This window comes from Ochotona curzoniae, unplaced genomic scaffold, assembly GCF_017591425.1.
Source record: "Ochotona curzoniae isolate NIBS_2020 unplaced genomic scaffold, NIBS_Ocur_1.0 contig_883, whole genome shotgun sequence".
Taxonomy (NCBI): domain Eukaryota; kingdom Metazoa; phylum Chordata; class Mammalia; order Lagomorpha; family Ochotonidae; genus Ochotona; species Ochotona curzoniae.
This window is the reverse complement of record NW_024466599.1, coordinates 69,616,568-69,633,703: the sequence shown is the minus strand read 5'-3', so window position 1 is coordinate 69,633,703 and position 17,136 is coordinate 69,616,568. Positions and strand designations below refer to the sequence as shown.

The 17,136-nt window shown below is 46.2% G+C and overlaps 1 protein-coding gene across 1 annotated transcript in view; it reads left to right on the top strand.

The window, feature by feature from the left end:
• CRACDL (CRACD like) overlaps window positions 1–7,349 on the top strand; it is a 62,811-nt gene extending 55,462 nt beyond the window's left edge. Inside the window, exons 8-10 of the mRNA XM_040993375.1 lie at window positions 4,684–4,871; window positions 5,467–5,611; window positions 6,562–7,349. Coding sequence (XP_040849309.1) covers window positions 4,684–4,871; window positions 5,467–5,611; window positions 6,562–6,698 — 470 coding nt within the window. The 3' untranslated portion in view covers window positions 6,699–7,349. The remainder of the gene's footprint in view (window positions 1–4,683; window positions 4,872–5,466; window positions 5,612–6,561) is intronic.
• The last annotated feature ends 9,787 nt before the right edge of the window (window positions 7,350–17,136 follow it).

Genomic DNA, 17,136 nt, shown 5'->3' with positions numbered 1-17,136 from the left:
CAAGGCTGCATTGCTGTGAGGCTCCAGCGCAACCTGCACAACCTTGTTTGATGTATGCTGCTGTCCAGAGATGCCTCACATAACATACACTGCTGGCTCATTAACATCAGACCCGCACACAGCAGCCTGATTAACACACGTCTTCTCTGTAAGGCACGCACATCATAGGTGTCTTGCACAGAGCAACACTAGGTAGCAGCTCTCTGTTAATACTGGGGGCCATTTTAAACAGAAGACTCACCCCGCCAGAGGCCCAACAGCAAGGCACCACAGTAGCCCACAAAAAGGAGGTGATAACAGTGTAAGAGCTGAGATCAGAAGGCAGGGTATAGTTGGTTCGACTTCAGAATGAAACATATGGACTGGGCAACTCAAGTTTTTTTGTTTGGTTTGGTGTAGTTTTTCCACCCTGCATGTGTCTGCAGATGACTTCAAACACAGGATGACTATTGATTGGGGGTTAGAAATACAAATATGGAATTGGTGAATGAGGATGGACTGTATATGTTGAATAATGAAAGAGTAGTGATATGTCGAACTTGGAGGTGGAACACAAGCCTGTCATTTTAAATGGGAATTAGGGCATTGACATTGTTGTGTAGCGAGTTAAGCCACTGCCTGTGATGCTGGCATCCCCTATGGACACAGGTTCATGTTCTGGCTGCCCTAGTTCCAATCCACCTCCATGCTTGTGGTCTAGGAAAGTAGTGGAGAATGGCTGAATCTAGGGACCTTAAACCCTCATAAGGAGACCCAGAGGAAGCTCTTAGCTTCTGATTGGCTCAGCTTCAGCCATTGCAGCCATTTGGGGAATAAACTCAGTGGATGGAAGGTCTTTCTCTGACTCCTCTCTGTACATCTGCCTGACCAACAAAAACAAATAAATCTTTAAAAGAAAAAAAAAGTAATGTGCCCTGGAAAGCAGTGGAAGATGGCCCAAGTGTTTGGGCCCTTACACCCATATGGAAGAGCAGAAGAGGCTCCTGATTCCTGGCTTTGACCTGGCTTTGCTTCTACTGTTGTGGCCATTTGCGCAGTAAAACTGACTCTGACTTCCTGCTAATTCAAACCCTGGAACACAGCAGGTGATGGGTCCCTGCCGTGTAAGAGAAAGTCCCTGTTTGAGTTCCCAGCTGCCACTTCTGCATCCAATTTCAGCTATTTCAGGCATCTGGGAAGTGAACTGGTGGATGGTCTTTCTCATCTTCCCCATCCCTCTCCCTTTTTCTGCTCCTTCCTTTCTTTCCTCTCTCCTCTACCTCTCAAATAACTTTTTGTCTAAGTGAGATCTGGCTCTTTAAAAAAACTCTTATGTCGAGACACTCAGCCCAGTTTCAAGATGATGCCTGAGGCAAACACCTCAAGCCTGCCTTTGTGGGGAGATCTCAGACTGCTCGTGGGCTGTGTGCAGGATCAGGAGAGCTGACTGTGTAAGCCAGGACCCAATACTATGTAACAAAACCAAGATACCCAAGTCCTTCCCCCAGGAAGCCTGTTGTGACCCTACAGTGGGAGTGAGTCCTAGTGTGTCCCCAGGCCCCATCTCTGCTTCGGGGAGTGGACTGTACAGCCAGGCACAAAAACACTTCTGGAGCAGAGGTGGGTCCTGTGACACAGAGCTGTGACAGGATTGTCACTGCCTCTCTTAAAGGCCCGAGGCAGTGTTGGCTGTTCTGGCTTCATGGCAGTTGTGCAAAATAACGATGACACATCCTACTTTAAATCTGAGGAGACAGAGCACCCACCCACAGATTCACTCTCCCAAAATGATCTCAGTGGGCAGGGCCAGGGCCAAGGGCAAAGCCAGGAGTGAGGCACTCAGGCTGAGTCCCCCACTGGAGTGCCTCCCAGGGTCTACCCTGGTGGGACGCTGGAGGCAGGCCAGGAGCCAGGGATTGACCCCAAGCGGTGCTGCATCCCAGCCAGCTTCTCCCCTGTGGAGTCAAAAGCCCACCTGGAGCATCCGCTTTCCATCGGAAGTCTCTCTGAGAAAATGCAGACGTTTTGCACCAAAGTGAACTTGCTAATCCCATCTGTTGGAGCCCCCTTTTATTTTCAAGATCTGGGAATGAGCCCTGCGGGTGCGTTTCTGAGCTCTCAGTGTAACCAAGAAAAATTAAAAGAGGATGCTCGAGTTTTAACACAAATGCCTTGGGCTGTGGATTTATGGGAAACATTTTCTCCCTTTTTATGCTTTTGTCTACCATAAGGGAAGAGAAGACAGAGAATGTAGCCACAGCCAGACCCAGTTTATTTAAAAATAAACCTGGGAGCGGCTCCCTCCTGGGTGAACACACAGCAGAGAGCACCTTCGCTCACAGCCTGGTAGCTTATACAGCACAAAGCGAGGTGGGAGATGCTTCCGGGGCCTGAACAAAAGCTGGGCTGCCCAGACAAGTAGCCTGGGCTACCTCTAAAGGTCTTTTGAGCTGGCAGTGGGGACTGGGCAGAGTTTGGACTGAGCGTGAATTCTGAGACTGAGCGGCTGAGATAGAGGGGAGAGAGCATGGGGGAAGTGCCGAGCTGTGGCTAGATACTTCAGAATCCAGTGGTCAAGGCAGAGCAGGACAGGACTGGGTGGGGCAGGGCGGGGCTGTCCTAGCACAGCAAGGAAAGAGAGGGCCTGCATGCTGTCATGGTGAGAGGTCAAAATGCATCTAAGGCTTTAAAAAAGGAAAGGCAGATATACAGAGAGAAGGAGAGACAGTGGGAAAGATCTTCCATCTGCTGGTTCACTCCTCAAGAGCCATTCTGAGCCTCAGGAGTGAGAGAGAGAGAGAGAGAGAGAGAGAGAGAGAGAGAGAGAGAGAATGTGTGAGTGTGTGTGTGTGAGAGAGAGAGAGAGAGAGAGAGAGAGAGGCTAGAACCCCCTAACCCTCCAAGGGACACAGCAGCACCAAAAATGGAGGCTCCTGCCCTTCTCCCCTTCTTACTGACCAGGGCACCAAAGAGGCTCCATCTTGGTCTTGGGGCAGAGAGAAAAACAAGAAAGTCAGATCTGGATATTCCCAGGATGCAGCAACCTTAACTCACGCTGGGACTGCTGGTGGGCTGCTGGAGAGTAGCCCCTGCATGAGTTGCCTGACTGATTCAGGCCAGCACAGGGGCCAGGAGTGCAGGAGGTCAATGTCTACTTCGTTTGGGTTGCAGGCAGGTTTAGGATCATGGGGGTGAGGTAGGAGGGAATCAGAAATGGAAGCACTTAAACCAGAAGTTTCATGGGCATAAAATAAGCTCACTTCTCTTTTCTCTTGGTAAAGGTAATAAATTCACATCATATTAAAATATGAAAAAGGAGATAAGTGAGAAGTAAGAAAGAGGGAGATTGACCCCAGTTTGGTCCACCAGAGATAAGCCTGAGAGGCTGACATTGGCCTAGTCCCTAGGATACCTCTTCAAGTGCGTCGGGTGCACACCCTGAAGAGTGTCAGCTCCACTCCCAGTTCCATACCTTGCAAAGCAGCAGTGATGGTTCAAGTGACTGGGTCCCTGCCACCCACAACTAGCTGAGTCCCAGCTATTGGCAGGCATTAATGTAGAATGAGACCGCAGGTGGGAGATCTCTCTCTCTCTCTGCCTCCTTTTCAGGTACATAAATGTACTTTTTAAAAATAAATAGATTTTTAATAAGCTGGCTTCGCATGCAGCAGCTTTATTCACTATGCCACAACACTGGTCCCTACCATTTTAAAAAATGAGAGATTAGGGCTGTCATCCCATATGGGCGCCGTGTCCTGACTGCCCCAGTTTGATCCAGCTTCCTGCCACTGTGGAAAAGCAGCAGAAAATAGCCCAAGTGCTTGGACCTCTGAACCCGTGAGCAAGACCAGGCAGAAGTTCCTGGCTTCTGACTTCAGCCTGGCTTTGCTGTGGCTATTGCAGCCATGCGGGGAGTGTACTCAGTGGATGGAAGATCTCTCCATCACTCCTCCCCTCCCCCTTTCTATAACTCTGCCTTTCAAATAAATAAAATAAAATTTTAAGAAAAAAGTATATTTCCTAATGCTTTTTTAAAAAAATAAGATACAAATAGTAAGGTGTCTACAACATTCAGGCAAATGAGGAGTCACATGGTACGCACTGGTTCATAGTAACTGAGTCTATTAAAGACATCTATTCACAGACTTACTGTTTATCTCTTTCCAGAAAGGATTCTCTAGAACCAAGATGGCTGTAAACTGCACATTGGGGGTGGGAGATTAGCCTTGCAGTTGAGATGGGTGAATCTCCCCCACCAGCTGGACTCCCGGCTCCATCTCCTTCTTTCATACCATGCCAGCTTCATACCACTGCACACCCTTGGAGCAGCAGTGAGGCCCAAGTGGTTGTATACCTGTCAGTCATGGGAGTTCCTGGCTTTGGCCCATCCCCAGCTGTAGCTCCAGTCATCACAGGCATTTGTGGGAGTGAATTAGTGAATGGAAGTTCATCTGCGTCTGTCTGTGTCTCACACACACACACACACACACAGTGATATGAAATGCACATTGCCCTTCAAAGGCAGCTACATTTAATTGTTGTTACTCAGACTGCAGGGGAACAATTGGCTTCACTGATCTTTGAAAAGAGGGCAAAATCCCTGCTCTGTTCTACTCCCTGCCTCCTGGAACCAAGGCAGAAGCAAACATGAGGCTGAAGAGGCAGGTGAGGCTGTCATGCCTAACCTTATACTTTTGCCAACAGAAAAAGGGCTGCCTCCCTCAGCATCGGGGTCTGGCACTGACACCCAGCCCACACCACCCTGGATCACCGTGGCTCGACAGAAGCGGCGAGGGGCCCCGGACCAGCCCCCCAACCAGGAAGACAAGCCTGGGGTGCAGACCTTGAAGTCTGAAACGGGAAAGCCAGCCAAGGCATCTGAAAGAGTCCAGGTGCTTAGACCAAGTCCTGTGTGTGTTGCATGGATGCGGGAGGGGCCGGCCCCAGGGCTGGGGTGAGGACCCTCAGGATGACCGTTCTGTCCTAACACGGTGGCCTGTGATGATGGCTGACATGCAAGTGAGAGTCAGGGCAGCAAAATCAATGATCTGCCCAACACTGTCCCCTGTGGTGGAGCACCCAGCCTGCTTTGCATATGTACTGGCCTGCTGGAAGACACAGAAAAACCCGTGAGTCACTGAGGCAGTGGAGGCAGCTCTCTGCTCCCTGCTCCTAGGCAACGCAGCTCAGCAGCTGGGAAAAATGGAAGGAGGTTAAAATAACTGCTCAGCTAGACACCCAGCAGTGATTTCAGCAGCTCTGCTGCAGGTCGTGCCCTGCTCCTGCTGCCTGCCGAGGCTCCTTAGTCCTCCCCTGAGGCTTCAGGGCTGGAAATCGGGGTCCCATTCTGTATTCTGCACTGAAAACAGCTCTTACCAAGCCAAACCAGCTGTGCATACAAACCAACCAGGCCTCTCAGCTTCTGTGTTGCCACCTGCGCCCCATCTGGGTGACCAGACAGCACGTGTCTTTCTTGTGTCCCAACAGGAGCCCACGAAGCAAGCCGACTTTGTCCGCAGCAAGTCCTTCCTGATCACCCCTGCTAAGCCCAACATGGGTGGGAGGCAGGGCACCAAGCTGAACCTCAAGGAGGGACTGCAAAGAGGAATCTCACTGTCCCATCAGAACCTGGGTATGACACCTGTCAGCATTCTTCAACGCTTGGAAGTCACCCTCCTGTGTCGCTCCTGCTCGTGTGGCCTTGCCTTATGGAATTCTTGCACAGGGAACTTTTTGACACAGCTTTTACAGAGCTAGAATGTGCCTACCATAAAATTCACCTGTTTGATTTTTTTTTCCACCTGCTGCACCATCTAAAAATTGGTTCTGATGAACAAGTATGCCCAGGGGCTGTGGGATGCGTTCATGTTTGCATACAGTATGTGCTGCTCAAATCAGGGTGTGGGCATTCCCAGGTTCCCCAGTTGTGAGTGGGTAATTCAGGGAGTAGAGTTGTGAGCATGTATTTCACAATCAGAATGATCTGAGTTGAGGACATTTTCTCTTTCCCCCTTCATTGAAACCCTGTACCCAAACAGTCCCCCCATTCAGCACCCCTAACACCAGCTTCAGGCAACCTGCATGTCTATGCTTTGTAACCCCCTGGGTTCACCTTTTTCTGATGCTTCTTATCAGTGGAACCGTAGAATGTGTCCTCCTGCCTGTGCCTTCTTGGAGCTGAGTGTTTGGGAGATCGCCCCAGCTGGTGCCTATATCCGTGTCCATAAGATAGAATTTATTTTGAAGGTAGCCAGAGATACCTTGATACCCAAGTCCCGGAGTGGTACAGCCGGGTTGTCACCCTGCTCTGCAGCCGGGCTCCACAGCTCGAGGAGTTTTCTTCCAAAAGTTTCTCTCGCCTCACTGCATGGTCAGAATCATGTGAGCCTGCTCCTTGAGCCTCATAATCACCTCCACAGCACCTTGTACATCTCGGTCTTTATATACCTGCTTACACATGAACAAGCTTTACATTTGAGAACACAGTGAGGACCTTGACATGTTTAAAGAAATGCAAAGGACTTAAGTGAAAACCTAAACCCAAGTCTCATGTTTCTGTTTGTTTTGTCTGCTTCCCAGCAGCTCAGGCTGCCGCCATGACGGAGGAATTGCATCAGCTCAAGAGGGCCAGTTACGCCAGTGCGGATCAGCCATCCTGGATGGAACTTGCCAGAAAGAAATCTCAAGCCTGGAGTGACATGCCCCAAATAATAAAATAGAATTGCAGCACCTTAATCATGAATGTGCCTCCCTTGCCAGGCCACATCATTAAAAAAAAAAAAAAAGTGCCGATGAATCACGGCAAACAAACAGGGAAACTTGAGATGGATTTTATCATCAAGCAGGGGAAGGAGGAGAGAACCAGACTTGAGCAAAGGGAACAAGTGCAATGCACAGCCATCATCCTGAGCCACAAGGGGCTCAAGACAAGAACACTGAGGACTGCCAGGCACGAGTCCCTGTGCCCAGAGGGGTACGTGTGAGGCTGTCAGAATTCCCTGTGTAACAAGGCCTCCAATGAGGAAGGGAATAGAGATGCAACATGGATGTGTGACCAGACACCGGGCAGGACCGGGAGAAAGCCTTTCCAGGAGGCCAGCCTGCGCTACCACCAGTCACTGCCTCGCCCACGGAGCCTGGCTTCCCCTTTCGTGTTTACTTCTAGGCATGACGTTTATGGTAAAACAGGGATGCCGTTTCCAAGCGCAGCTATGGACCAATGTGTTTTCCTGAAGACAAAGCAGGAGAGAAAGGAGGTGTACCAGGGCTCAGCCATTCACAGACTGTTTCCAAGAATAATTTTTAAACTTTTCCACTAGGCATCTGTGTCCTTAACCGTTGCACAATGCATTGCCTGTTTAATAAAAAGTTTCCAACGCTGCCCCTGTTGGATGTCTAAATGTTTCTGCCCACCTTCAGAGAACATCCTCCAACACTGACGTCAATGCCGTGTGCCTGCGTGCATGTGTGCGTGTGTGGACTTTAATTCAGTGGACACCTCTTTTGGTTTTGGTTTTCATGTTTACTTTCATGAGGCAGAATTAAAGAGATAGAGAGCTATCATCTGTTGCTTCACCACCTGAATGCCTAATAGGTGGGAATTGGGCTGGCGCTGGGAGTCAGGAATGTAATCCAGGGCTCCCATGTGGGTAGTGGGCACCTCGTTACTCAAGTCATGTCCACTTTGTGACACCTCAGTGTGGTTAAACGATGCTTCTCCCTTGCCAGGCCAGGATAAAGGCCTGCTGTCTTGCAGATTTTTGTTTTTTGGCAGGGAGGTGTGAGATAAGGGAGTATGCATTTTTGAGGTTATTTTTTTCCCCTAGTAAAAATTTTAGCATTTCTTTTTTTTTTTTTAAAGATGGAAAATAGCATAGGATTTGGTTTCTTTTCAACTACTTGATAGAATGAATTAAAATGCAGATTTTCCTTAAGAAGTATTAATTCCTTAGCATCTAATGAGTCTAACCTGCACTTTTCTGTTGAAAATCAGGTTATCAGTGCATTAGGTGGTGTGACCCATGAGAGAAGCATGCAGGGGAGTCAGACCGGGGAGACCACAGTTCCAAGGTGTTCCTTGGAATGAGCCTATCTCTGTGGGACTATCTGTCTATGTCCATGTATCTGGAAGCAGAATCAGTATGACCCCATGAAATATTATACTTTGATCTTATGTAACTGAAAGGCTGTTCTATTTATTGTTACTTTTCATCTTCATGAACATTATCTTTCCTGGCTATTCATACTACACAGCTTCCCCAAGTCTACCTTTAATGAAAAAGTCCTGAGACAGTTCATTTCTCACACCCAAATTGATTGATTAATCACATCCTCTTAGAGAACATCAATACTAAATTCCACAGTGAATGTGTTCTAAATGAGAGCTCCATCCATCTAGCTTTGCCTCAACAATTTAGACAAGAATTGTTTTAACTAGAAAGAAAACCACATTGGCCATTATTAGCCTCCAAACAATAATTTCTCCTAATAGCAGAACATTTCAGATGAACCGTTTCCAAGCAGGAGGTTTCACCCTAAGATCAAAAATATTCAGATGGGTTTTTGTTCAGACAGAAGCTGCCATTTCCTGGGTATTTTAAGCCTTGATTTGGTTTTCTCTGACACCTGATGAGTTAGAAGGGTGCAGGTTTTCACAATACTGGGGAGCAGGTGCACCCTCTGCTGAGTTGATGGCCCTTATTGCATGCATAAGTAGAGGAGCTGAGGCAAATAACATGACTTAGGGGTGACTGGAAAGTGTTGGGGGGCAGTGGTAATAGTAGGAGCCCCCAAGGAATTACAAGTCATAGTTTTCTTAGAAAGTAAAACATTGAGCAATTTCGGGACTAACCACTACTCTGAATATACCATACATGTTATTTAGAATCCTTTCCACAGTCTTTGGGACAAGGGCTTACTTCCATTGAGATTAAGGTAACTCGTGCAAGATCCCACAGCAGTTTTGGCACCAAAGAAGTGACTCCATGGTCCATTAATCCATTATTCACCCCTCATTTTTAAAAAGCTTTGGTGGGACAGGCATTTTACCTCATGGTTAAGACACTGGCTCTTAGCCTGCATTATTCTATTAGAATACCTGGGCTCGAGTCCTGGTTCCTTCCCTGATTCCAACTTCTTGCCAGTGTAGACTCTGAGAAGCAGTAGCTGATGGCTTAAGGAGTTGGGTTCTTGTTGCCTGTGTGAAAGACTTAGGCTGAGCTCCAGACTCCTAACTGTGGCCTAGACTAGCCCTAGTCTTTGCAGGAGTTTGACAAGAGAACCAGTAGCTGGAATACGCTCACTCTTTGGTAAATAAATCATAGCAGTTTTTAAAAAGCGTTGGTGCAGAATTAAATATGTATCCTCACAGACAACAGTAGCACTGAACTTGACCTTCATGTTTCCTGTATCTTGGAGAAAAACATATTCCTCAATTGCTTCTGAGGACTTCAGAAGAACGAGGGGTGTTTACTTTGTACTTTTTTTAAAAAGTCATGAGCACCTGTCTGAACTCTGTGGCATTTCCAGTCCTTCATTTAGTTAATACTTTTGCTTGGACACTCCACGAGGGCTTAAAGAGAAAGTAGGTAGAAGCTGATCTGGGGAGTAAACAATACTTGTAAAACATGAAGGAAAGCCATCAGTGCAGTTATCAGACTGAAGCAAAAGGTATTTGTCACAGCAGAAAGGCTACTGAGTTCAGAAGGTTAGGAAGGGATTGGCTGAGAGAGGCACATAAACCCACTCATGGCAGCCTGGCCTGAAGTAATGGTAGAGACGGGGAGAAATGGAGACAGTCACAATACATCGTAAAGCAGCGTAAAATTGAATGCTCACCTTCCCTGCTCCATCCAAGTTGGAATTAGCCTTTTGTTAGGATCCTGGCTATCGTCTATAGTTAGGGCAAGGCTGCTAGCTTGAGCATAACCCAGGCTTCCTGTTATCCTCTGAGGAGTGGACTGTCACCTGTTTCACAAGGCAAGAAGCCATTGAGAGAGAAAGCATGGGGAACATAGCATTGTGTGTGCTCCTAGGGTTTTTAGAAAAATGCAAACCATGAGATGGATTTTAGGTAGGTATCTGTCTTAAATGGAACATCAAAGGGGGAAAATTCAGACACCTCCATCTTTCTATTAGATTCTAGAAGATGACAATAGGAAAAATATTTTTAGACAAAGAATATTTTTATCATGGTGTGGTTAAATTTTTTTAAGATTTATTTATTTTTTATTGCAAAGTTAGATATACAGAGAGGAGGAGAGACAAAGATCTTCCATCCAATGATTCACTTCGCAAATGACTGCAATGGTCGGTACTGCGCCAATCCGAAGCCAGGAGACAGAAGACTGTTCCAGGTCTCCCACGTGGGTGAAGGGTCCCAAGGCCTTGGGCCGTCCTCGACTGCTTTCCCACGCCACAAACAGGGAGCTGGATGGGAAGTGGGGCTGCCGGGATTAGAACCAGCAACCATATGGGATCCTGGTGCGTTCAAGGCAAGGACTTTAGCTACTAGGTCACTGTGCTGCACCTGGTGTGGTTAAATTTAAATATTTAAGGAAATAATTTTAAAAGGTGTCCACCAATTTGACAGCCTGTGTTCTTAATGTAGAGCCTAATTCCTCTTCCTAAATGTGAGACAGCCCAAATGCTTACTTCTAACAGCAGTGGTCCCACCCCCTTCTCCATGCACAGTATGTTTCAAGACCCCTGGTGGATGCCTGAAACTACATGGCATCGAGTTTCATATATACTTCACCCATGATAAGCCTTCACCTTTTCATATAAAGGAAGCATGTTGTGGCTTTTTTGTGGCATATCTAAATTGCCATCATCACCACTTTTGTGCTCCGGTGCCACTATTGAGTAAAATGAGCTCATTGAACACAGGTACTTTAATACCCAACAATCAGTTAAATCAAAATAGATATTTAACTAAAGGGTGGGTAATGAATACAGCGTGGATTTGCTGAACAAAGGGCCAATCTCTGTACTGGAAGGGACAGAGCAGGAAAGTGCAAGATTTCATCCTACTACTCCAAGCTTCATGCCACTTACTGTTTGTTCTTGAAGTTTTCTATTTAACATTTATGAACCGTGGTTGATCAGGACTGACCAGAATCTCAGAAAGTGACACAGCGGGTGAGGAGAGATGTAGCAGCAGTGATAATGTCTTGATATCTGAAGCTAGGTCATGAAAAGCATTATTACTTTTTGGACTGTCTGTTCTGAATGAAGTCAGTCTCCTCATCTTGAGGACATTCAAGCAGCCTCCAGAGAGGCTTGAAGCAATGCTGATGGTGCTGGTGGCTGAAGCCTCCTGCCAACCTCTATCCCACCCCCATCCGCTGCTTGGGTGAATTGCCTTGGAATCGCTGCTAATGCAGCCCCAGTAAAGCCTTCAAGGAGGATGACGGGATGAGACAGTCCCCTGTGGAGGAGTCTGCAGAGAAGGGACGGAGATGTTTGACTCAGAAAAACCAAGGAAAGGCATGAGAAGTGACTAATTATCAGATGGGTAGAAGAGGGAAGAGGATTGACCTGCTCTATGCACAGCGAGTAGAGCTAGGACTGTAGTCCAAGTTCAGGAGCAGGACAATGAAAGGCACATTCGAAGCACTGGAATTGTCCAGCACGGGGCAGGTTGCCTGGCTGGGAATGAGATCTTTGGAACCGGAGGAAGGGCAGTCATGCAGCTGACGCTGGGTAGATCTCTACTCTTGCCAAGAAGTTAGGCCGGAATGACCTCTCCAGCATGGAGCTACTCCGTCTAGAACACAATAGTGGTCCAGGCATTTGGTGTACTCCTCTCCATACTGATCATTACCAAGGAGTCATCCAGAAAGTAACCCATACTAGAGGCTGGGAGAAGTTGGGTAATGGGTGCAGAAAGCCATCAGAATGAGCAAGTCCAGCACATGATGGTGTGACTAAAGGGCACAGTCAGGGATGCTCTACTGCCTGGAGAACTGTAAGAGAGGAGCAGGTAGGCTCCAAATGCGATGACATGGAAAGGCTTGATTTATTGACACTGTGTAGATATGTTAGAATATTGTACTGCACCCCATAAAGAATGTACAAGGATTACATATTAAGAATTTTAAACAATAAATTTAGAAGAAAAGAATTTTTAAATAGGCTCTTATGTGGCTATTCAGTATGAAATGAAAACTTGCTGTCACCAGAAGGAAGCCATGCAGAACCAGACAGACAGAACACGGGCCTCCCCCGGGCTCTGTCAACAGACATATTTGATGGGCCAGAGGAATGTGGATCTGTTTCCCCAACCCCACCCCAACTCCATTCCCCCTCCCGGTTCTGTGTAACCCCTGTGTGGAGACAGAATGGCTATTCCTTCACAGATGAGGGTAATCTGTGGTGAATGGACATTTCAGAATCCACTGGCTGAAAGAATGCAGCCTGAACGCCTGTGGCTGCGGTGGAAGGGCAGGTGTTCTGTGGTAGCTGTTATTTGCTTCCCACATGCTGTCTAGTTTCCTTCCAGCCTTCCCCCACTGGGACATGGTCCTCATTAGCATGAATATGAAAGAGAGCCGTGTTTATGAAGCCCAGAATATTTGACAAACAACAATAGTCAGGCTTGTTGTTGGGGTGTGCTTCGGGGCCTGCTTATTAAGCGCTCCTGGGAGCACCTGGCAGGCTCAGAGGGAAGTCAGAGGGCCTCGCAGCCTCCACAGGCCTCCCTGCAGAGTGCACAGCTTGATGGTTGTGATTGCATTTGCAGAAAACACAGAAAGACCACAATTCAGCATGCTGTCCACTGTCCAGTGTGAAACAAGCTGCCCCTGAATGATTCCCCATGGAGACAAGAATTCTGGGATCAAATTTAGAAAAATGCAAAATTGCTCCTGTGGCAAAGGAAGTTAGAAGCAAAACACCAGGGAATCCTTTTGGGCAAAATAAGCCCAATCATTGAGAAGCAGAAACCTTCAAATTTAGATTCCCCATCTTCGCCAAGGAGGGAGGCTGGGGAGATTATGAGATTGTTTTCACTGTTTCCACCTCTGCCTCCCTGTCTACTAGCTCCCCTGTGAGGAACAGGTGCTCTTGCATCCCACGTGGGCTCCCCAGGTTCCAGGGAAATCAGAGCAGATGGCAGCAGGTGACAGCCCATAGCCATGGTCATTGATGTTCCCAGCTGGCTGCAGCCCAGCCCAGTCCCAGCTGTTGCAGGCATGTGAGGGAGTGAACCAGAAGATTTAGGATCTCTCCGTCTCTCTGTTTTTCAAATAAAATGAAAATCAAGTTTAAAAAGGGGGGGGCTACCTTCAAGCTAGGGAGAGAGAGACTCCAAATGACACCTCAGATTTTGAGATTTAAATTTCTAAGTTTTAGGCTCTGAAATTACAAGAAAATAAATTTCTGCTGTTGGTGCTGCCTGGTCTGCAGACCTTTTTTTATGATACAAACACCAAGGACTGGGGTTGTCTCTTGGAGTCTGGACTGGGAGAAGGGGCCATTTTGGGTACCTCCTAGTTTGGAGTCTTTGCAATGAGTCCTAAAGGCCAGTTTATTTAAGCAAAAGCTTTGATACTTCTGGCTGGTCATTGATGAAAGAAAGATCAGCATAATTCCTTGTTTTAAATTTTCTCCTCTGTCCCCAGTTTCCAATAAGTTCTAATCCTATCGTTCACACCAGTTCTTTTAATGTCACTTTGCTTTAGTCTACAAAAGGCCAGAGGCTCCTTTTGCAAGGAAGCTATTGGCCTTGTTGTTGCCAACTATAAGCTTGTGCCCTGATCAGCAGGTGACACAGAGATGTACCTGGTACAGAGTAGATGCCAAGTTAATCTCCACTGAATGGATGAATACACTAAGTATGGAGCTAACGAATGTGTCCACACAGTCAGTCCATAAGAAAACATCACTCAGTTGTACACACTCCACCTTTTTTTTATTTCCAGTTTCTTAAGAGTTCAGCCCAAAGCCTCTCAGTGGGAGCAGAGGGCCTGCAGAGAAAAAAAAAAAAAAAGGGATATGTAGGAAAAAGAATCAAAATTAACTAAAGAACTCTCATTCCAGACTACTCACTCTGTTCTTTGGTGCATTCAGACCAAACTACCTAGTTTGTAGAAAATTGCTTTTCATGGGCATTGTATGACCCGGAATATGACGCATATTCTTGGCAAATATTTCATGTGCACTCAGAAAGTGTTTTTGAGGAGTAGAATTTCCCATATGTCAACTAGGTCAATTGACTTGCCAAAAAAGTAGTAATTGGCTCTCCTACTCATATAATATTTCTAGTTTAAGTCTACCAGGCTTTCCTTGTGTTTTTTTAAGCCTGTATTGTTAGATGCAAACCTGTAGAGTATATCTTCTTAAAAAATTATCCTTTTATCACCATGAAATGTCTCTATGCCTCAGAATCTTCTTTGTTCTGAAAATTAAAGTGCCCTCAATGACCAGGACTGGGACCAAACTAGGATCCAGGGACTCAGTCCAGATATTCTAAGTATGTGACAGCAGTCTGACCACTGGGTCTTCACTGCCTCTCAAGGTCTATAGAAGTAGGAACCAGGAGTCAGAAGCTGACGCTTACATGTTAAACCCAGGTTCTCCAATGTGGGATATGAATGTACTAATCAGCATAACTGCTAGGCCAAACACCTGCTGCAAGTTCAGACTCCTTATTGAGTTCTGTACGTTACACTGATTAGCCCATCCAAACATGTCTTATTACCACATTGGTTTTGTTTCTTACATCTCCATTTTATTCTTTGTGATGGTTTTCACTAATCTACTCAAACTGTCTGTTCTTGGATGCTGTCTACCTTTTCCTTTAGATCCTTTAACATAGTACATGTCTGATAGTTTTAGCATGAGTCATATGTAGGTCTGGTTCCAGTGATGGTCTTATATCTTCATTCTCTTTCTTGCTGCCTTTCTGTGAGTGCTATCACTCTTTTGGGTGGTTGAAAGCTGGAAATAATTGAATGAAACAATAATTATCAGGATACGTTTATGTTTGAAGACGAATATGTTTTTTCTTTCTCCTAGACTTTTAACGTGGGGAGTTGTGAAAATCTATTAAAAGTTGAACTGTGTGTGATATTTCTTGCATGCACAGCTAGCATCAAGTGTCCCTAGTAACCTTTTGGTTTATGGTATGGGCTAGCTTTCTGGAGAGTTTTTCTAAACATGTGCTCTCCGTCTCTTTGGGTCTCTTCCTGGCTCCCAGAGAAGCAGTGTTTTCCTAGCCTCTCTGTTTGTTTTCCACTGTTGATTTTACTGACTGCTAGCTAGTACTGTGGAGGGAGGACATGACGTCCTCTGACATTTTGGTCATGTCTCAGTCTCAGCCAGGCACCACGCTCCTAGATCATAGAGGTGACTTTCACAAAGACACGTTTTCCTTTGAAGATGGAATCCCACCTGTGACTTCAGACTACAGGGATTTTGTTTTTGTTTTTTCCTAGCCTTCTGTCTGCAGATGAAGGGTTGTGTTTCAAAGGAAGGCTATTGGATGTAGGTTTGGTCAAATTAAGCAATGTCTGCTTCTGGCCAGAAAATCCTACAAGAGTTTACACTGTTTTAGTGCATCTTCGACTGTTGTCAATTTTTAAATTTCCAACAAAGTTTTCTTTTCTTTTTTCTAAGATTTATTTTATTTTTATTGTAAAATCAGATATACAGAGAAGAGGAGAGACAGAGAGGAAGATCTTCCGTCCGATGATTCACTCCCCAAGTGATCGCAATGCCTGGTGCTGAGCTGATCCGAAGCCAGGAGCCAGGAACTTCCTCTAGGTCTCCCACATGGGTGCAGGGTCCCAAGGCTTTGGGCCATCCTAGACTGCTTTCCCAGGCCACAAGCAGGGAGCTGGGTGGGAAATGGGGCCACTGGGATTAGAACTGGTACCCATATGGGATCCAAGTGTGTTCAAGGCGAGGATTTTAGCTGCTAGGCCACTGCGCCGGGCCCAAAGTTATATTTTCAATTAACACAGTGTCCTGTGCTTTCATCTCTTGTTAGTAAATGCTCAGATCATGTTTGTCTGGCAACCTCAGTTTTCTGATGGATGCAAGATTAGTCACTAACCGATAGTTAGCCTTAATGTCTTCCTTATTGCGAAGGTGATAGCAGGCCCCCACTCAAGGCAGTCTGCAATGGGCTTTGAATGAGCACAGTGCCATTTGTGAGAACTGAACAAATCTGTCCAAGCTTCAGATTTTTCCTGTTGCACATGTCAAAAAACAAGAACTGGAAAGCTGTAGCAGTCAGAAGAAAGATGCCTCTACATAGCACTAATGCCCCCAAGCCTGCAGATTTCACATTTGCATCTATGTTGCAACATCACATCATCACATAGTGAAGTGTTTTCTCAGAGCGCCTAAGTGTCCCTCACTGAAGCCGTGGCCCCAGTCAGCCACCCTGGGAAGCAGCGCCATCCTCCGAGCCTTCCCCTGATGTGTCCTAATATCATCTCTGTGGTCCGAGGACACCTGCTTCCTTGGCTTTCCGGCTCACACTTCTTTTGATTCCAAAGGAGTTTCTACAAGATTGTCATGAGGATTGAGACAAAATCTGGCTATTAAAGAGATTCTAGCAAACCAGCTTCTTTGCTGGGGACAAAAGTGAAGTGCATGGCAGCTTCCTCTGAGTCCACAGCTTCCTATGGCTTGCACGGTGACTCATCCATTTCCAGAATGGAAGGCATCGCACATAGAGGCAACTTAAGAATGAAGTTAGAGCTTTTATTACCTAGAGTTTAAGTTCACAGTGATTTTAGGAAATAGATTCTCAAAAGTGGAGATTTTTTAACTTTTTCCTCACTTTAATTTCCTTTTCTATTCATATAAAGCATATCCAGTTTTTTTTTAACATCATAGTCTATAGCAGATATCAGTAAGCTTTTATTCTGTGGAAAAACCAGAGAGTAAATATTTTAGTTTGTGGGTCATGTAATCTCTGTCACTACTGCTTAATTCTGGGATTGTTATTACCAAATCAGCCATTAAACAAATGGCTGTGATGGTGTTCTAGTGAAGGTTTACAAAAGCAGGCAGCTGATCCAAGAATCACAGCTTGCTGATCCTGAGCTATAGAGTAATATTAAACGGAAGAGCAAAGCCCTGCATCCCAAGAAGCAGTCCCCGTCTCCAGAGCAACCGTATTTACCCCCTTTCCTGCACTTTGGG